Below are 20,936 nucleotides of genomic sequence, written 5' to 3'. Positions count from 1 at the left end.
CAGGGGACCCTGGCCCTGACCCTAAGAGAGTTCCTCTGTGACCTAAGAGGGCACACACCAGTATCTGTGACGTGAGGCCACACAGCACATACCACGGCAGGTTTCCAGCGCAGCTGGTCGCGTCGACAGGTCACTGCTGTTGGACTGGAAAGTAAGTTGGCTCACACTGAGCATCTAGACTTCGGAGACGCAGATACGAAGACTCGGTGGAGATACTGACAACCGTGGGGGGAGGACTCACAGGCAGGGAGGCACTGCCTGCTCACGGGGACCCGAGGGTCATGCCTTTCTGCATAGATGCTCCAGCTGTGACGGTGCCTGCCCCGGGCCTCCTGGGAAATGCCAGGACAGCCCTTGGCAGGTGCCTCTGTGGCTGCAGGTGGGACGTGACAGCTATCCCACTCTGACGCTCTGCATGTGCCCAGAGAAGCCCATGGGCTGGGAGCGGCCAAGAGGAAGGTACTTCCACCTGTGTGCACTGAGCCGGCTCCGGGCGCGACTCCAGGCCACAGGCCCATCTGAGTGTTCCAGGGAGCACAGCCATGCTGTCCAGAGCAGTGTGTGCCACGGGGGTTCTGTCCTGGGCTCTGTGGGAGGGCGTGGCGGGAGCTCGGAAGGCCACCCAGCAAGGCACACAGGGCTGCCCTCTGCAGGAAAAGCTGCAGTAGGCTCAGCGTCTCAAATACCGCCAACGCACACGGTTCAGGACTCTTCTGAGAGCCACACCCACCAGTGCTGTGCACACAGGGCCTGGGCACTGGGGAACAGTCCTGGTCGGCACAGTGCCCTGTCCAGCCACCAGGGGGCTGGTCCAGGCTGCAGACCACAGAAGAACCACTGGCTTTTCCCACAAGGCACCGGGAACCTAACAGCCAGAGGCAGCGAGCAGATCCTGTTTGGATACTGATTAGAACCAATTAAAGGCTAACAGGCATTTTAGGTGTAGATGCTGTGTGTGGTCCTGTAGGCTACTGTCCTCTTTCAGAGTTGCACGCAGGAATCCTAAGGAAGGTCCGCAGCACACCAGGGACTGTCTCCTCCTCTTCCTACTTCTTTTTTTCCTGCCCTGGGGATTCAGACGGGTGCATGCCAGGCAGGCGCTCCACCACTGAGCTACACTCCCAGACAAGGGTCTTCTCTAAAGTGCGACAGGGACGACACCGAGGAGGGAGGGAAACAGTGCTACGAGCCACCTCCTGCTTTTGTATATTTTGAAAACTTCCTAACTAAGAAACTCTCTCCAGAAAATCGGCTCCTTAACAGAAAACAAACCCAACAGTGAGCCTACTTCCCAGGAGGCCTGGAGTGCAGCTGAGAGCTCTCTGGAGAGGGCTGGCCTGGCGGTGCCCCTGCTTCCTGCACAGGGCAGCCCCGGGCCTGGTGGCAGGACTGGCCCACACCCACCACATCTAACCTGCTGCAGCCACCAGGGCAGGCTCCACAGAGAGAAGGGAAAGACAACCTGTGTCCCGTCAGCACCAAGGCGCACATCTGTCAGGCAACTGACCAAGAGGAGAGGTGGCCGGCAGCCTCCTGTGAGCACTGAGGTTTAGGAGGAACTCTGAATGCCGTACGTGTGAATTCTTCCCTACTGTACACACTCAGGGTCCATTTTTGGAGCCACACACTGGGAAAAAAAGCAGTTGTCCTGAACACTCTTGTTCTAAGTAGTGCCTGGCTGCAGACCTGTAGTCGTCCACATGGGAAGCCACACCCAGCCTCAGAGTGTCACCCAGACAGCTGACCCCAAGGGGGCAGAGTAAGCTGGAGCCCCTCACTGCAAGCTCCAGCCAAGTGGACGGGTAGAGCTGACGGCCAGGCCATGTCCGAGGAAGCTGCTCCTGGCTAGGGCCTGTCCAGCACGGCCTAGGACAGCGAGACCGACTCAGTCAAGACACCCGACAGCCTGCAGATGCCAGAAATGTGTCTCTGCCAAAACAGTCGACCACCCAGGCACAGGACTAGGGGCTCCCACACGTGGAACACGATCGTTTCCATGGAACATTTGCAGAAAAATCAGAAACTTGGGTAGGATCAGAAAGGATACCCACTGCTAACAAGACCCCAAGATGCAGCACCCCAGCTGTGGCCTGGACCTCCTCCACGCTGCCCATGTAGGGCTGGCGACGGGGTGCCCACTGAGGGACGCACCAGCCCTGGCCTTCACCGTGGTGTGCCCTGGGGTGGCCTCCAGCAGCCCGAAGGGCTGCTGAGCCCATTGCCTGGGACACTGTGGCTGCTGTCGTGGGGACACCGCCCCTGAGGAAGGGTGAGGCCAAGCCCCCTGTGTCGGGGGCGTCCCTGCATCTCTTCTTCTTATCTGAGTTTGGTGCTGGGGATGGAAGCCAGGGCCTCATGTGTGCTAGACAAGCGTCCCCCGAGCAGGCCCACCTGAGCCTGTCCCTCCTGTCCAGAGCGTGCCTCCCAGGACACCTGCACTATGACCCTCAGGTCTCACGGCTTCTGCTGGCTGCAGCCATGTCCTCTGAAGAAGACAAACACAAGAGGACATTCTAAACCAGTGTCCCTGCAGGCCTCTATCCAACCATAACACTGTCTGGTCTCAAGTCTTGGTACTGCGACAGTCTCCAGGACACCCCTGGCATGTGGGAGGCTGTGGTCTCCACCCACCTTTTCCAAGGTCGGGGTCCGGCAGCATTAACAGGGGTACCACAGTCCACTAAGGGCCATCATGAATCAGAACTGCGTGACCTTCAAGGGTGTAGCACCAGCTTTGACTTGAGCCAAGAGCCCTCAAAACCCAAGACCCCAAATCCACGGAGGCTAAACCACGTGCTTGTCTTTTTAAACTGGTGCCTAGCTTTCACCATCAGTACTGGGGGGGAGGGGGGAAGCTGTGCGTCTCCGACATGTCAGAGTACAACAAAGCAGGAATTAGGGGGAAAACCCAAAACGGGACATCTAACATCCAGTCCACCACTCCTGTGTCTGAACCCAGGGATCCTGAGCCCCACCCACATGGGGGGCGGGGGAGCCGGGCCTCCCTGTGCAGGGGTCTACAGAGGCCCAGGTGGGTTTCTATCTATCTGCTCTCCTGCAGTCAGGCTCTTTAAGTTGTTCTGCACCTCAAAAGGGACTCTCTCCCCACGGGTCTGTGCAAAAGGGTTGCTGAAAAAGAGGCTCATGTCCAGGGGGGCCTCTGCCTCAGAGTCCCACGAGCTCGAGTCTGTGCTGCTGGAGTCCTCGGCCGCTGTGGGCGGGTAGCTGAGCTGCTCTAACTGGTCGATGATGTCAGAGAACTGGAAGGCCGAGCTGGACTCGGAGCGGACTGAGCAGGCTGGGAAGTTAACCATGGAGCTGGCCTCGGACTGGCTGGCCGAGCTGGCCGTGTGCAAGGACAGCACACCAGGCAGTGGCATGTCGCTGAGGGAGCTGGTCTCCACGGGGCGTCCCCGGCTCTGTGGGAGGCAGGCACGCACCTGCACTCCAAGCAGCTCTGCAGCATCGGAAGTGCCACTGAGATCACTCCCTTCTCCAAACTCCAAACTGTCTTCCACGCTCGCATCTACTGCCTCGGCAGAGAGGCTGTTTGGGCTGGACCCAGCAGACTGTAGGTGCTGGAAGGACACAGGTGCAGGGGGCTGGGCAGGGACCTGGGGCTCCTGAGGGACTACAGAGCTAGGCGGGAAAGAAAAGGCCTCAGAGCCTCCAGCAAAGAAAGAGATGTCTGTGGGGTCGTCGTCTATGAACTCCTCAGACACCTGCAGCTGCGCGTTTGTCAATGTGAACACAGGGCCTGCCCCACGGCACTGCTGGCCACACGGGTCCTCCCCCAAGGACAGGAGTGAGCCTGTGGGAAAGGCGTCCCCAGCACTACCATTACCACCGGTGGCTCTGAGCCCGGCCCTGGCCCTCCCTGCACCTGGGTCCACGGCACTGAGACTCCACCCCACAGGGCAGACAGAGCCACGGCCGCCCACCGCACGACAGAGCCCCACACCTGGAACCAGCTGGGGCTCGGGGGGTCCGGGCGGGGGGCCTGAAGGCAGGCCGGGGCCTCCAGCTGCTGCTCTGCGGCTCCGCTCGGAGGCTGCACGTTTGGCATCGGGAGCTGGGGGGTCTATAAGGGGGTTGCTGCTGTCCTCGAAGCTGGGCAGGCCAGGAGGGGACCCCAGGGAGGAGGGGAATGGACCCCAGGAGACAGTTGCTGGAGACAGGGAGGCAGAAGTCCTCAAGCCCTCGGCCAATGAGATGCTCTGCAGATCAAACCGAGAAGACAAAAAGGAGCACATGAAATTACCAGTCACAATTACAAGTGGCAAAGCCAACTGGGCCCTGCTTGGGATACCCACGCACTTCTCACGGTTCTATGGGAAGGGCGACCGGTCACACCTGCCGCTTAGCACAGAGCATGGGTGATGCAGACTCACCATCACCTGCTCATGGTCCCTCATAATCCCCCTTTGTCTCTCGTGACATGTGACATCTATGTCACGCAGTGAGTACCCCTCTGTGGCGTGGGGACCCTCATCACCTGAGGCTGCCAGCACAAGGGTCTGGTGCTCACAGCTCATGGTGCCACTCGGCCAGCAGTGCCACTGGCACAGTGTGACATCAGGTGGCCAGTCCAAGTCCACAGTCCAGGAGGGGGACTGCGCCTCAGTCCACCCACACACCAAAAGGCTGAGGGCCCCTGCCAGGAAGGCATCCTGCCCCCACCAGGGCAGAGGGACCTGGGCATCCCGAAGCCATGGCTCCCGCACAAGTGGGGAGTGGCCCCCGAGCAGGGTGCGGACGGCCACGGGGGCGATGCAGGGATGGCTGTGCTGCCCCTGGCACGCTGCTTCCTCTTCTCATGTCACTCAGCTCGCCACCCTGAGCTGCAATCGTGCTTGGAGAAAACCCTCACTCACTCCAGTGCAGGCACAGCCCAGCGTGGGAGGCTGGAAGGAGAGTGGTCAGTCAGGAGGGGGACCATGCGGTGTGTGCCAGGCTGGGAGGGTGCAGCCACACCGGGGCACTCGGGACGTGCAGCACAGGAGTGTCCATGTGTCCAGGAGGGTGTTTCCCTGGAGGCCTGGCACCTCCCTGAATGTGGGCAGCACTGTGCAGCAGGCAGGAAGAGGGGGCCCAGGGGGTTCGAGCCACTGCTGCTGCTCTGCCCTGGGTCCTGGGCTCTACATCACTGGCCCCTGTGGCTCTCCAGCCTGCAGTGGCCAGCGTGCTCCTGTGAGCTGCCCTGATCAACATGCACATGTCCCCTAGAGGACACGACGAGCACACAGTGTGCCTGTGCTGTGACACGGACGACACGGAGCGGGGCATGTCCATGAGATCAGTCTGTCTCCCAGTGTCTATCACACCACCTTTCTTTTTTTTTTTTTAGTTTGGATTGAACTCAGGGGGAGCTTGACCACTGAGCCACATCCCAGAGCCTGTCTCTAAATAAAAGGCCTGGGATGTGGCTTGGTGGTTAAATGGCTAAGTGCTTAGACCTTGATAAATCCCTGAGACTGGCTTTGGACTTGCGATCCTCCTGCCTCAGCCTCCTGAACTGCTGGGATGACAGGTGTGGACTGCACCTGGCTCATCCTTCCCTCCTCTTAATCATTCAACCACATTCAATATTCTCTTGGTTCTTAAGAGAACTCAAAGCTTGAATGTCATTTTAGACTGTTCACACTTTGAAATTAAATTCAAACTTTATAAAGTAACAATTAAAAACATTCCTTTTTAAATCCAACTGATGTAACAGGAGTTTCCAGAGGGAGACACCTGGAAGAGCAGGGGCATGGATGTGGAGCAGCGTTTGAGCAGAGCCTCAAGACACAGGTGCACACGCGGCTGCCGACAACCCCGCTCAGAGTCAGCCACAGGCCAGCAGGCGACAGGGCAGGAAGCACAGCCTGGGCAGCTCGGGCAGGCACACTCAGGACCCCCTGGAAGGAGCAGGGCTCCACGTGCAGTCCCTCATGCATGTAGAAATCAACACCCAGACACACCATCACATCGTCCTCAAGCAGGGGATGGAGCAGCAGCTGCTGCTCCTTGGGACATCCCAGCCACATCCTTCTGGGAGGTGTGGGTGCATGCCTGCACGACAACTAAACCTGGGCTGGGAAGCCACCGAGGGCTGTGCAGGGTCCCAGTGGGAAGGACACTGAGTGGCAGAGCTCCAGGCGGGGCCACCCCTGGCTGAAGAGTCCCAGGGCTGGAGCTGCAGGGCCAACCACTGTGACGAGCTGAGCTTCTGGCTACGCAGGTGGTTTTCCAGAGGGTAGAGGCAGGGCCCCAAGGTTTTGGCCAAAAAGGACTAACCTGTTTTGGCAGGTCTGCAGTCAGAGCACGGAGGGATGCCTGGGTCTTGCTGTGCCATCTGCAAACAGAACGGGCAGTGAGTAGCCTCCCCTCCCAGGCCTGCTCCCACAGCAGGGCAGCTCCCACAGAGCAGCAGTTCCCACAGAGCAGCAGCTCAGCAGAGAGACCTGCCAGGCGTGAGGAGGGCATCAAGACCTGGTCCAATCCCCCGCACAGAAAGAAAGAAGGCAAGAACAGCTCAGTGGGCATGAAGCTCAGACTGGCACTTAACAAGAAACGGGCAGGATACAAGGAAGGAGAATCACAGCAAAAGCAGCCTCCCCAGGAGGTGGGGTCATGAGGCCTCTCCCACGGGTTTTCAGATCATGAGTCACTGCGCCGTGTAGACCACTCCACGTCAGCGCAGCTCTGCACACGAGGAACCACACAGCACCTCTCTATATACACACATGCACGTACACGGGTACAACAGCTGTAGGGACTACAAAGCTGCCTTTTTACAGAAACTGAAACGGGAATCAAGCATCAAAAAACCTATTTGTAGCTGGGTGCAGTGCGCACGCCTGTCAACCCAGCCTGTCATCCCAGCAGCTCAGGAGTCTGAGGCAGGAGGATCCCAAGTTCAAAGCCAGTCTCAGCAACTTAGTGAGGCCCTAAGGAACTCAGTGAGACTCTGTCTCTAAATAAAATATAAAAAAGGGCTGGGGATGTGGCTGAGTGCTTAAGCATCCCTGGGTTCAACCCCCAGTTGGGGAAAAAAAAATTGGTGAATTTGAAATGACTTTTTTTTTTTTTTTTTTTTTAAAGAGAGAGTGAGAGAGGAGAGAGTGAGAGAGAGAGAGAATTTTTAATATTTATTTTTTAGTTCTCGGCGGTTGAAATGACTTTTATTCAGATAAATATTAAAACTATTAATTTAAAAATATTTTTTTTAGTTGCAGATGTACACAATACCTTTATTTAATTTATTTTTTTTGTGGTGCTGAGGACTGAGCCCAGTGCCCCACAGGTGCGAGGCAAGCGCTCTACCACTGAGCCCCAGCCTCAGCCCCTGACATGTTAACTTTAAAAGCACAGACTTTACCTCCTGGAGATCACAGGGCTCACCTTTCATATGGCGTTCTCCTCACCCCACCGTCTCGGACGTACTCTGCCAGCTGCTTCTGAGTTCTCCCACTGTGAACAAAGGCTCAGGTTCTCAAGAAAGAGCCAGCAGTGACGCACAGGCCTCTGTCCTTGCTCGAGGACAGGCGTGTGCACATCTTGAAGTCATACTTTATAGTAAACATGTAGGTCTTCTAGGCAATGTTTCTGTCATGCCTGTTTTCTTTTCATCTGTGGTGCTGGGGACGCACCCAGGCCTTGCCCGCACTAGGCAAGCGCTCTGCGCCTGAGCGGCGCCCCGTCCCACTGTGCTGATAAGCTCCGTCCAGTTACCGTCTCTCATGAGAACCTCCTGCGTGTGGCTGCTCACTGCCTGTTCTGTCTGCCCGGCCCACCTCCCTCTCTACCAGGGGCCGGCCACCCTGCAGCCCAGGGCAGCCCTACCTGTATCGGAAGGAGGAGCCCCGGCTGAAGAAGACAGCTTTTGCCTTTGGCTTGGGCTGGTCAAGAAGTCTAAAAAAGGTGTGGTACTCCACACAGATCTTCCAGAAGTTCTTACACTCATCTCTGCTCCCCAACAAGAATTCTAACGTGTCCTGGTAGGGTCCCTGGGAACAAAACACAGCAGTTCAAGCAGCAAACCTGACAATAAGGTACTGGACAAGAGAAGGTAAATTCAGGAAGCAGATCACACATCAGGCAGTTTCAAAATTAAAAATTACAAAGGTTTTTTTCCCTAAAAATTGAATATAAAGGCTTCTAGTTTTGTTGGCTTTGTCCAGTGGAGAGAGCCGTAGTGCGAATCTTCCCTGTGGACACTGTGGAAGAAAGCCCTGCACCTTACCTGCCCCCATCCTGAGGCACAACACACATCCAAACACGAACCGCGGGGATGCCCCACGCCAGGGTCCCATAGGGAAACCACTGCATTCTCCTTCACAACTGTTCTTTAGGATATATTCCCAGAAACCAAATTCCAGGCCTGAACACAATTACTGTCCATAAGCACCATAATAACTCCTCTATTTAGTCTTAAAAATCAAGGTGCTGAGGGATGTAGACGTAACTTTGCCAAGTACAGATACCAACATGGCTCTGGGCCTTGAAACATCAGGCTATTCCAATTACAGTTGCTTTGGTAACCTGAGCAAGTAATTATCTTCTTTCTCTACCTTCTCAGAATAACTGCAAGAAACAGGTGTGTACTCACAAGAAAAAATAGCCTTTTATTTGCGTTCTGTTTTCCAGTGCTGGGGATGGAACCCAGGGCCTCACACACGCAGGGCAAGTGCCCCACCCCGCACTGCACCCCCAGCCCTTCTCCCATTTATTTTGAGACAGGGCCTTGCTAAGTTGTGCAGGCTGGCCTTGAGCTTGGGGTCCTCCTGCCTAGCTTCCTGAGTAGCTGGGATGACAGGCGTGCACCACCCAGCTAGAGAGCTACGCAAGCACCCGACAGTCCATCGGCCTCAGGCTCCGTCGCAGCGGATGTCCACTCAGCCCAAGGCCCTGCTGGCCGCGGCTCTCTTCTTCTGACTGGTCCAGAGTGTGCCTCAGCTGGCCTGGCGGGCAACCGGCTTCAGCCCAGAGGGTGCAGCTGGTCTGCTTCTGTCCCCAGTTTCCTCAGTACCCCGGGAATGTGACAATCTGGACAACTCTGAGCAGTGCTGTTTTCTCACCTATCAGACTGCACAGATATTTGCTCTTTCCATTTTAAATTCAGATGGAATCGTTCCTTTACTGACTGAACTCTAAGGAAAGGAGTACTTATCTCCTGAAAATCAAGGGTTCTTCAGTCAGAGCTAGTCAGGGGTCAGCTGCTGATTTAAAGGCATGTGACAAGACCAGGGCTGCCTTTTGATTCCTCTGAACAGAAGTCCTTACTCTGAAGCCAGGCACGGTGGCACATGCCTGTCTGTCATCCCAGTGACTCGGGAGGCTGAGGGAGGAGGACTGCAAGTCAAGGCCAGCCTTAGCAACTTAGCGAGACCCTAGGTTCTCTGCTTCCCTGGAGCCTTTGGCTCACTCTGGACAACGTGGACTTCGGCTTTGCCACTTGCAGAATGAGGCAATGGTGCCCTGGACATGTGCATTCTCAGGCTTACTTGAGCGGTGAGTCTGAAGCCCCAGGTGGAACCGGGGGGTGTGTGGCCTGTGGGACAGATGACCTCGTGTCTCTAGGCCCCACCTGTCCTTCAATGCTGTGTGCAAGGCACTGCAAGGATCTACAAGGTATTTTTAAAAAAATCTTTCAATATTCTAATAGGATAATGTTTTTATAATTTAAAATACTTACATGGACCTCCGGGTGGAGTTTGATAAGAAACCGTTTCCTCTTAAAGCTCAGTTTACGGACCTTGGACCAGTTGAAGGTGTTGATTTTGGTGGTTCCCTGAAACAGACAGACAGGTGCAGTGGCTGCCACCCAGCAGACTCTCCTCCTCAGGCAGCAGAGAGGGCTCAGGGCGACCAGGACGACCCTGCAGCACAGTGGCCATCCGACACCCTCCATGGCCTCGGGAACAACTGGGCACAAACTGACTCTTCTGTGTCAGGCAGACAACCTGACTTCCTGGATGAGGCTTCAAGACAATTTCACCAATCAGTGCTAACATGACAGGGGACAGGGTGCTCGGGCTTCTTGGCTGAGCTGAGGAAAGCCTGAAGGGCCAGGCCTGAAATGGAACAGGAGCAAAGGGGACACCTGGTGTCCTCATCCTCGGACATGTGAGCAGGTGTACACGTGTGCAGCTTCGAGACGGCTCTGGAGGGCAAGGCAGCAACAGCCAGAGAGCAGAGTGAGCCTGCAGGGTGGTGTGTGAGGACAGTGGCACATGCCCTCGTGACACCAGAGCCAGCCCAAGGCCACCAGGAGCATACGTGGAGTAGACATTTACTGAGTCTCAAAGAATCTGTCCAGAAAGTATCTATCTAGCCAGAGCTCTCTGTGCCACTGTCAAGCTTTTCAATGAACTTGAAAGGTCCCAAAGCAAGATCTAACAAAAACCAACAAGGACACTTTGCCAACACTCGAGTTTCTACACTGACACCAATTAGCCTTCCCGCAACTATGGGGGAAGGCGGTGGGATGAGGAGTGGACCCTTCAGAGACAGCAACACCTTCACCTTCAGCTGCAAAGAGCATGACAGACAGCTGAAGGCCAGAGGACAGGGCACGCTCTGCAAGACTGCACCATGGGGAGAGCCCAGGACAGGCCCAGAGGGCACCCCGCAGGCCAGGGGCTGGGGACTGGGGGAGCACTGCAGCAGGGTGGAGCTCTCCTCTACTTTTTAAAAAATACGTTTTTTTTTAAGTTATAGATAAATGCAATACCTTTATTTTTTTTTTTCATGTGGTGCTGAGGATGGAAGGCAGTGCCTCCCATGTGGGAGGGGAGGCGAGTGCTCCACCACTGAGCCCCGCCCCAGCCCTCTCCTGTTCTTTCCTCCACTGTTGGGATGGAGCCGGGGCCTGGCACACGCCAGGTGAGCATTCCCCACTGAGCTGCACTCCCAACCCTTCCTGTTATGACACAGGCCTCAAACTGGCCACCTTGCCTCACCTCCCAGGTAGGATCACAGGTGTGTGGCCCTGGGGCCACCTCTGAGCAGGGCGGGCATGGAGGCTCTGCCACTGGAGGCCTCCCTGGGTGCCTGCCTGCCTGCCTGCCATCACCTCAGGGTTTCTGTTTCCCTCTCTCCTGACTTTACTCTGCCTGGCGGTGACAACTCCCGCTCTATCACTCTCCTCTGCCAGCATGGTCCCTAGTCCTTCATCTGGAAGCACTGCTTTTCACCTTGCTCTTCCAAAAGCATCCTGCTCGTTCTTACTCAGTTTTCTGAAAACGTGACATAATGACACACCAACGAGGTCTGAGGTGAGACTCGAGCACTCAGCCCTCCGGCCCCTCCCACCATCCTGCAGCCTGCCGCAGCGCCCACTGCTCGGCTGCCCAGGGGCTGGGTGTGGAGGGTGCCGTGCCCGCTTTCCCACGGCCTCGCACCCAGAATATGAGCATGCACCATTCATTTAACCAGCCTCTTGGGTTAATTCCCAGTATTTCAGGATGACAAACAAGGCCAGAATGAAAGTTATAAAATGGATTTCACACTTGTGCCCAAGGAAGACTGCTTCTCTCAGCTCCACACAGCAGGGAGCAGGGTTCCGTCTGCCAAGCTCTGACAGGGGAAGGCTATCCTTGGTGGAGTTCTGCCCGTCTGTCTTGCCGACCCGGTGCCAGCTCCACTGTTCTGAGTGAGCTAGTACCTCTCTACCAGAGGGGCTCTCCCCAGCTGCCTGCTGCTGGGCCGAGTGTAACAGGCTCTCGGGGAGCAGGCTTGAGGCCTTCCTGGCAGGGCCTGGTTCAGTGATGCAACTCAAGGGCTTCCAGAGTGGCTGGCCATTCATGTGGTCGTGAAGGGTCTCCCTGGACTGCTTATCAGGGAAAAGAGGCAAACCAGCACTGCCACAGAGGAAGGGCCAGAAGCACCCCTACCGAGCACAGACGGCCCAGGCACCTGACGGCGCCCCATGCTGAAGGGCAGGACGAGGCTCCATGGGTCCGGCTGGTAAGGCACCCCCGAGTCTAGTGGGGAACAGAGGGCGTAAAAACATGCTCTCCCATGCTGCTGAGGCCAGACGTCACGCCTGGTCCCAGCTGGACCCTGTCCTGGAGGGAGCAGAGCGTGGACACCACTGCGCTGGCCGACCCGCTGGAAAACAATGGTGTCCTGCAGCACAGAGGTGCCCCAAGGGTGTCAGTGGCGGCTGCACATGCACCGGGGCAGGGCCAGCACGTGCTGAAGGGGCGAGGGTGCATGCCGCTGACTCTCAGACGCCTCAGAAAACACTGCATCCAGGCATGGTGGCCACCTGTCACAATCTGGGAAGTTGAGGCAGGAGGACTGCAGAGATCAGCCTGGGCAACTTAGTGAGGCCTGTTTCAAGATACACAAGGCTGTGAGTGCAGCTCGGGGGTGGGGCAAGGAACACGACAGAACGAGGCCATGGAGCCACGATGTGGGAGGGCGGGGGGTGCAGGCAGGGAGCCCGGCAACCAGCAAGAAGGCCCAGTGCTAGGCTGGGGCTGTGGTTCAAGCGGCAGCGCGCTCGGCTGGCATGCGTGCGTCCCGGGTTCGATCCTCAGCACCACATACAAACAAAGATGTTGTGTCCGCCGAGAACTAAAAAATAAATATTAAAAAAAAATTCTCTCTCTCTCTTAAAAAAAAAAAAAAAAAAGGCCCAGTGCAAGCGCTCGAGGGCAGCCAGATGGAGCCCACAGGGCTCTATGCACCTGTCTGCAGGCCGGAGGCACTCAGGGCCGTCTCAGCAGGGCTTCTTTGCTAGTGGCTGTCAGTGCAGGCCCAGCACCAACAGCTCAGCTCCTTCCAGGCTCCTGGACTCTCTGGTCCACACTCCAGGGGGCTGAAACCCGGGGGGGCCTGTTGTATCCCCACTGTGGGCCTCCCTGAGTACTTTCAGAGAGGTGCTTCCAATCGGCCTCCTGTGAGCAGACCCTGGTCCTCTCGGAGCACAGCACCGGCTCCTCTGCTTCCCACCTGGGCTGCAGGTGCTCTGCACACAGACGACCGGTTCCCAGCCCCAGCATCCCGGCAGAGCTGCCCACAAAGAGCCAGAGCTGTGGTTGGGTGGGACTCTCAGGGGTGAGCTTTGGTTCAGCATTAGGATAAACAGGAGGAGGGAAGGGAGTGGGCAACCCTGGGAGGAGGCCCCTCAGGCACACACAGAGATCCACCTACAACACAGCAAACACCCCCAGTCACTCAGCCCCCGCCCCTCCTGTGCCTGCCACCCACCTGGAACACCAGGACACCCATGTGCGACACTGCCAGGTTAATCTTGGTCCCCTCCCTGTCGGAAGCTGTGTGGAATCTGATACCATACATCTCCAGCTTGCGAGCAATCTCCAGCACCTGGAAATCCGACTCAGCAGGCGTCTGGCCCCTGTAAGGAAGGACACTGGATGGCATCACTGAGACCCTGGGTTTCTGCAACAGCCACACATATGAAAGAAGCCGTCCAGTAAACAGAGAACATGAAGGCCAACCAGCAACCAGCAAGGAGGTCCTGCAGCTGCGGTCTCTGTACCCACCCCACGGGTGATGCGCAGGCAGAGCACTGAGCTCCCCACCAAGCCTCTCCCTGGTAGCAGAGTGCTCCTCAGGTTCACTGAGTGCTGCAGGAGGGACAAGGTCACATGCAGCCATCAAAATTAAGTCAGACAAGAGGTCACTGACGACACCACTGACTCATCAAGGCCAATTTCATGTTTTAAGAAGGTATTTTCATAATGTACACTTCTAACCGCTACAAGACACTTCTATAAAGACCAAGTAACAAAGTTGAATAAAAATATCATTCTCGGGCTGTGGCTGTGGCTCAGTGGTAGAGTACCTGCCGTGCATGTGTGTGGCACTGAGTTCAATCCTTCGCACTACGTGAAAAAAAGTGAATATATTGTGTCCATCTACAACTACAACAAAAGTATTTAAAAAATCATTCTCTAAACAATTGGCTTTATTCATATAGTCTTCCAAAATGTCATCTTTGCCCAATCCAAGGTGCAGTTGATGTCACCAAGAAACACTGAACATGGTCCTCGGGGAAGCAAGTGGCCTCCAGGAGAGCAACGTTCACATGCATCTTGGCTGGGGCCAAGGAAGACACAACTATTGGCAAGCCACGAGAGCCCATGCCCACATGTGGGAGCTCCCGGGACCCCATAGCCCGCACCCACATGTGGGAGCTTACCTAACAACTCTTCCTTTTTGTGTTAAATACCTGCGTTTTTGAATCTTCAAGGAACAAAGTGACTATGTGGGTTCTCTGTCACTGTGACTTCTGTTCCAGGACTATGCTGTGGACACTGACCACTGCCCAATCACCACGAAGAGAACCCAGCACAAAGTGTACTGCATTTTAACAGGTACCAATTGGAAACACTGATTATTTGCAAAGCCACCAGGGAACATTTCCCACCCTCTTCCTTTTGTTGTGGAACTAGGGACTGAACTCAGGGGCATTCTACCACTGAGCTACACTCCCGGCTCTTTTGAGACAGGACCTCGCTAAGTTGCCCACACTGGTCTTGAACTCGCAATCCCCCTGCCTCAGCCTTCAGAGCTGTTGGGATCAGAGGCGTGTGCCACCATTCAATGCATAGGTGGACAACCACTCCACCTATGGTTGAGGAGTCAGGGGCTTCGTAACTATGTTTCACTACTCAGTTCTGTACTTCTCACAGGAACCGGATCCACAGCCAACTGCAAAACCCCCGCCCGCAGTTTCTAAGATCCAAAAGAAATGTGGTAACATCAAGAAAAACACATCTGGATATCTTGTCCAGGCTTATAAAGGATTTCCATTGGGTTGAGGAAGAGCCATTAGAATCCTGAGAAAAAGTAAGAAACTTACTTTGATTAAAATAAAGGTATATTATTCTTTAAAAAAATATATATTCTTTAGTTGTAGTTGGACACAATACCTTTGTTGTTATGTGGTGCTGAGGATCGAACCCATGGCCTCGCGCTTGCTAGGCGAGCATGCTACCACTGAGCCACAATGCCAGCCCAAAGGTACATTATTAAAATTTTTTTTTTTAGTTATAGATGGACATAATGCCTTTGTTTTATTTATTTCATGTGGTGCTGAGGATCAAACCAGTGCCTCACACATGCTAGGCAAGTGCTTCACCACTTGCCTACAAAGGCCCCCAAAGGTACACTACTGTCTTTAAAACTTAAGCTGGGCTGGGGCTGTGGATCGGTGGTAGAGTGCTTGCCTAGCACGTGTGAGGTGCTGGGTTCAATCCTCAGCAATACATAAAAATAAATAAAGGTATCGGAAGAAAAAAATTTGAGCAAACAATGTTAAAATTTGAGGTGTCCCCTGAAAGCTCATGTGTGACACAATGCAGGAATACTTGGAATTTAAGTGATTGTGAGAGGTGTGACCTAAGCAGTGGGTTAATCCACTGATATGCATCAACAGGGTGGTACCTGTGCAGCAGGGAAAGGAGTCACTAGGGGACGTGCCTTTGGGTTTCTCTTTTCCTCCTGGTTGTCAGTCTTGAGTTGTTTCCTCCTCCACACCTTCCAATAATGATGTTCTGCCTCACCTCGAGCCAGAGCTATGGTGTTGGCTGACCATCGCCCGAGCACCTGAAACCATGAGCTAAGTACACTTTGCCTCCTCTAAGTTGCTGCTGGGTTTTGGTCACAGTGATGTAAAGCAGACTCCAACAGAAACTGGGACCAGGAGTGGCACACACTGGAAACTGGATCAGAGCCATTCCTTTTATGTTTTAGCTAAGAACTTGTTCACATTTTGTCCATGCCCTGAGATTTTCTGTGAGACTGAATTTAAAGTTGATGAAGTAATTAATCTGCAGAGGAAGTTTCAAGGCAGCACGGGTAGGTGGCATGGAAACTGCTGGCAGCTTTTAGCCAGGTTTACTGTGATAGGCAGAGCAGAGCAGGAAGATCTGAAAAACTTACAGTCAAGCCAGAAAACTGGGGCTAAGAAGGTGTGGTCAAGAGATCACAGCACTGAAGATTCGCTACGACCTTTACCAAGAAACAACAGGAAAGGTGACATAGGGCATCTCAGGAACTGGCAAGAGAATGCCCACTCCAGGCCCGAGGTTGTAAAAGTGATTCCTCTGACAAGAGACCCTGGGGCACCCTGCTTGCATGAGGGGCCTGGAAATCACTGCACTGTGCTCAGCCACCCAGGCACTCAGGTTACCGCAGCCTGTCTCAGAAGGCGTGGCTACTGCCAGGTGGCAGAGCCTGGCATCAGTCATGTGGTGCTGGTTCTGCAGAACTGCAGGCCACTGGAGTTAGTCATGGAGGCCAGGGAGAGTGCAGCAGGGTGGGAGTCCCTGAAGGCCGCCTCAGAGAGGCAACGCATGAAGATGTGGGAAGGAGGCTGAAGCTCAGTGGAGACCCCTAAGGTAAGAGATGCTGGCACCATGGGACGTCTGCTGAGGACAGCATCAGGAATCGTGCTGCGTGCTGAAACACGCCCCCCAGCATCCTGAACCCGTCTGTCCACTGGGATGGGCTAAACAGTGCCCAGTCCACTCTTCCTCAAGGTGTCCAGACCCTGCTCTGGAGGAATAAGTCCTGTACGGGTGACGGCCTCCCCCTGGAGAGGGCCTCAGGGTCTGGAACTCACAGTAGTGACACCTCCCCTGCCATCAGCTGGGGGAAAGCCACGGGGCACCCGGGGCAACAGAGCCGTCAGAGAAGGCAAGTGGACGCTGGGCTACCAGCACTGAAGACACCCAGGGCCGTCAGAGAAGGCAAGTGGACGCTGGGCTACCAGCACTGAAGACACCCAGGCAGCCTGCACAGTGTACCTAGGGCAGGGCTCTGCGAGCTCTCACCCATGACAAAGGGACAAGGACAGGATGTACCACGTGGGTGTACATGGACACGGGAAGCACTGGCACAGGGCCTGCTTGTCACGGCACTCTCTGATGGCAATGGCTGTGCCTTCTCCATCAGCTGGCATGCTAACTATGTGGAAGCTGGAACCGTCCCCCCTCACCCTTTTTCTCAGGCTATGGCTGGGCCTGATGGCTGCCTCCACTGCTGCAGGCCCAGCCTTCAGAGGGCCTCCCCACTGCCCAGCAGGCTCTGCCTGCGACCCGAGCTCAGGGACACTGGGGATGTGCTTGCTGTGCACTCAAATTCTCACCCAAAGGAGTGCTTCTCTGATCTGGAACCGGCCGTACTGCCAGGCACACCAAAGGAACTCTCTGCCCACTGACTGGTCACAGGGTCCAGAGTCCAAAGGAGCTGCTCACACTGACCCAGCAGTGCTGCGACAGGGAGGACTGCAGCGGTGCCTGGCACTCAGACCCTGCTCAGGGAGTGTCACCAGGCTGCAGTGCAGTGTTCACCTGAGGGCAGGAGGGGTCTTCCAGAAGGCAGGGGGTCCCCAGGCCAAGGCCCCCAATGACTAGGAGTCAGCGCTCAGCCCAGGGCCCTTCCCGCTCAGCACCTCCACACGCCCTACATCCTGTCTCAAGAGGAAGCTGCTGGAGTAGGTCAAAGAGTGGTTTTCGGCATGACTGCCACCAGCAATGTGCGCAGATGCTCCTTCTGTCCCACTCCACAAGTGACAAGTTGCTTCAGGATGAGGATCCCGCCTGGCCCTGGGGGGCTGCTCCTGGATGAGGGCCCTGCCTGGCCCTGGGTGCAGCACCCCTGGCCAGGTCCCTCCAGGAAGCACAAGTCCCAATCAATAGAGCCTCTACTTGCCAGCCTCCTATACAAGCCCTGGGGTCCTCACCCTGAATCAGCAGGGTCTGTGTCTGAACCCAGTCTAGCTGTGACCGGTGTCAGCAGAGCCACCCTGGGGCCACCATGTGTCCCGAGGCTGGGAAGCAACAGGTGTCATTCCTTTAGAATCCCACAGAAGCCTGAACGAGGACCCCTTCTGGTTATGTGCCAGCAACCGTGACTGCAGTGACAAGGCACTTACATGTGCCTCCGATGGAAGTCCAGGATCTTCTCGAGACAGCACTCCTGGCTAGGCAAGTACTCATGGGCCTTGAGGTGTTCTCGATCCAGGGTCTCATCGTAATCTCCTATTTCCGCTGAGACGAGACGATGGAAGTCAGTTGTTCAGATTATGAAATAAAGTAACAGATAAGCATTTGTACATGCACATGCACAAACCAACAGTAAGAAAACCCACCCTAAGTCTGTAGTCAAATAATATATTCCTGTTTTTTTCCCCCTGGTATTGGGGATTGAACCCAGAGATGCTTTACCACTGAGGTACAACTCCAGTTCTTTTTTTAAAAATTTTTATTTTAGTTGTTGATGACCTTTATTTTATTCATTTATTCACATGCAGTGCTGAGGATCAAACCAGTGCCTCACACATGCTAGGCAAGTGCTCTGCCACTGAGCCCCAGCCCCAGCCTCATCCCCAGGTCTTTTTTATTTTGAGACAAGGTCTTGCTAAGTTGCTGAGGCAGCCCTCCAACTTGCCATTCTCCCACCTCAGCATTCTGAGTCATTGGGACCACAGGCGTGTGCCATTTTGCCTGGCAAAATGATATATTCCTAAAAAAACAAAATCTGTACCTTAGTTTTCCAAATATTTTATGTTGTCCAACTAAGAGGGCAGGTGGAAGAAATTTTTCCTGACTCTTAAAGAGCAAAGATTGGTGAAGGGTTTCAAAGAGGCTAATCATGAGCCCCGAGTCTGTGTGCTCACTATTTTTTACACCACACTTCATAAGTAAACTGTCTCATGGCCAGTGTGACCAGGTTAATGTATGTTATTTGTTTCAAGATGATGTATTTTAAATCACTTTTTCCTGAAGGGCTTCTCAAATTTCCTAATAATGTCTGTGATTTCATGTTACTTTAAGGCCATAAATGTTTTTTTTTTAAGTATTTATTTTTTAGTTTTTGTGGACACAACATCTTTATTTTATTTTTATATGGTGCTGAGGATCGAACCCAGTGCCCCGCGCATGCCACGCGAATGCGCTACCACTTGAGCCACATCCCTAGCCCCCATAAATGTTTTTGGATGCAGTATTACATTCAATCATTTCAAGCAATACATGCTTCTGAAATGTTCTAAAACAATCCTGAATTCACAGGAAGGTTTCGAGCACAGCACCAACTGCCCACCTGGAGCCAATGGAGAGTGAACCACCCACACTGTGCCCATTCACGATGCCAGTGGGGACATTCTGACTCACAGCACAGTGCGGCCAGAGTGTCAGCTAGCTGCCTCTCCTAAGCGCAGGCCCGGCTCACAGAGCACAGCTTGCCCTGTCTCTCTACAGCAGCAGCCCTGGTTCAGAGCACCCTGCTACAAGGCAGCACCCCTGGGAAAACTGCAGTGGGCCACTGTTGATTCTGGCAGCCCAGCCAGACCACACAGAGCCCTCTACAAGTGCTTCTAGCCAGCAGCCAGGAGGAACCACCCAAGTGCTGCCTGTCAAACAGGGTCTCCGGCCCCACTGAAAAACTCAGACTCAGTTTGAGATTCCCTTTGAGAGTGTGTAGTGGAGTCCACAGTATAGGACGGCCAGCCCCACCAGGGCATGTGTGCCTGAGGAAGGGCGGGGACTGCAGATAGCCCCGCACTTACTGACCCCACAGTTCTTGCAGCCACACATGCCAACCGTCCTGCACTCACAGCTCAGAGACATGCGTGTGTGAGGCGGTGGTGCTCCAGTGGGCAGCAGTGTGGGCACGCCCTCTCCAGCTGACAGGTGGCTCTGGGGCCTTGTGGCACATGTCTGCTTCTCAGGACCTCCTCTCACTGCTAAGGGACCCACCACCCTTCACACACCTTGCCTATCTCTTGCTGGTAGGGGACACTGTGGAAAGGCCTGCTTTCCCCTCCACCATTAATGCTTCACTCCTCCCAGAGGACTGGCTGGCTCCCAGGAGGCCCCTCTCTGGGTGTGCTGAGAATCTGGTTGATGGTCTAGATCTAGACTGAAGGCACACTGATTCTGCAACTTGTATTTGGGGTAAAAATGGGAGTTCATAACCCACTTGAATCAAAGGTATGAAAGATGATATGTCATGAGCTTTGTAATGTTTTGAACAACAAATAAAAAAAAATGCACAAAGCCATAGGTGAGAGGAGACTCAAGAAGGGCTGTGGCTACAGAGTTCGGCCTCCAGCCTCGAGGTGGAGACATCTGTTAGGATGTCTTCACAGAAGGTGACCCTTGGCCACCGAGAATGAGACTCATGGGCTGGGGCTGTAGCTCAGTGGTAGAGCACTTGCCTGGGCACATGTGAGGCACTGGTTTGATCCTTAGCACCACATAAAAACAAATGAATAAATACAGATATTGTGCCCATTTACCACTAAAAAAAAAAAAAAAAAAAAGAAGAATGTGACTCAGAAGGCTGGGGCAGGTGTCTGAGGCCAGCCTTGGCAATTTAGCTAGACTCTGTCTGAAAATTAAAAGATACAAAAGGCCTGAAGATATATCTCAGTGGTATAGCACTTGCCTAGCCCAGGGGAGGCCAATGGTGAACACAAATTCCTCAGCACTGCAAACAAATAAGAAAAAAAAAGAATAAAATCAAGGTGAAGACTTCATTCTTTGAGGTGATCATGCATGTACAGCAGCAGCTGACTGTGGCTCGTCCTGAGTGCGGTGCCTAAGACCCAGCCGGTACAGCTCCGGGGAGTGGGGAGTCAGGGACACTGACCCTGCAGGAGATGGGCTGTGAGCAGGGCCGCTGTGGTGGCAGTGCAGGCCAAGCGCTCTTCCTGAAGGTCTCTCTTGAGTTGCAAGGCAAACAAGTACCTAGAAGGGAATTCAAGACCAGAGAGGTCAGCTCCAAATGTCCTCTGACGGCAGGAAAGCAAAGAGGCCCCAGAAGCAGCAGTAACCAGCAGGGAGCAAAATGCAGGGCCCCCAGGAAACAGGCAGGTCACAAAAGGCCTTAGGGCAACAGGTGGCCCCAACCAAAGGTCAGATGACAGATGGGTTCAGTAGACTGAACACAGCTCAGAGGACACACAG

The 20,936-nt window shown here is 54.5% G+C and overlaps 1 protein-coding gene across 12 annotated transcripts in view; it reads right to left on the bottom strand.

The window, feature by feature from the left end:
* Positions 1 to 20,936, bottom strand: part of FARP2 (FERM, ARH/RhoGEF and pleckstrin domain protein 2) — a 94,742-nt gene that overhangs the window by 23,374 nt on the left and 50,432 nt on the right. For 10 of the 12 annotated variants that reach the window (XM_081261019.1, XM_081261020.1, XM_081261017.1 and 7 more), the window contains 9 exons: positions 20,620 to 20,717; positions 20,416 to 20,457; positions 17,900 to 18,014; positions 13,204 to 13,351; positions 9,680 to 9,775; positions 7,828 to 7,991; positions 7,387 to 7,455; positions 6,280 to 6,337; positions 3,962 to 4,217 (listed from right to left, as the gene is read on the bottom strand). In XM_081261019.1, coding sequence (XP_081117145.1) covers positions 3,962 to 4,217; positions 6,280 to 6,337; positions 7,387 to 7,455; positions 7,828 to 7,991; positions 9,680 to 9,775; positions 13,204 to 13,351; positions 17,900 to 18,014; positions 20,416 to 20,457; positions 20,620 to 20,717 — 1,046 coding nt within the window. The remainder of the gene's footprint in view (positions 1 to 3,961; positions 4,218 to 6,279; positions 6,338 to 7,386; positions 7,456 to 7,827; positions 7,992 to 9,679; positions 9,776 to 13,203; positions 13,352 to 17,899; positions 18,015 to 20,415; positions 20,458 to 20,619; positions 20,718 to 20,936) is intronic. The other 2 variants (XM_081261025.1, XM_081261028.1) reach the window with 1 other exon arrangement.

The sequence above is a fragment of the Spermophilus citellus genome (assembly GCF_964194105.1).
Source record: "Spermophilus citellus genome assembly, chromosome: 11".
NCBI lineage: Eukaryota > Metazoa > Chordata > Mammalia > Rodentia > Sciuridae > Spermophilus > Spermophilus citellus.
This window is presented reverse-complemented; position numbering and strand designations above follow the sequence as displayed.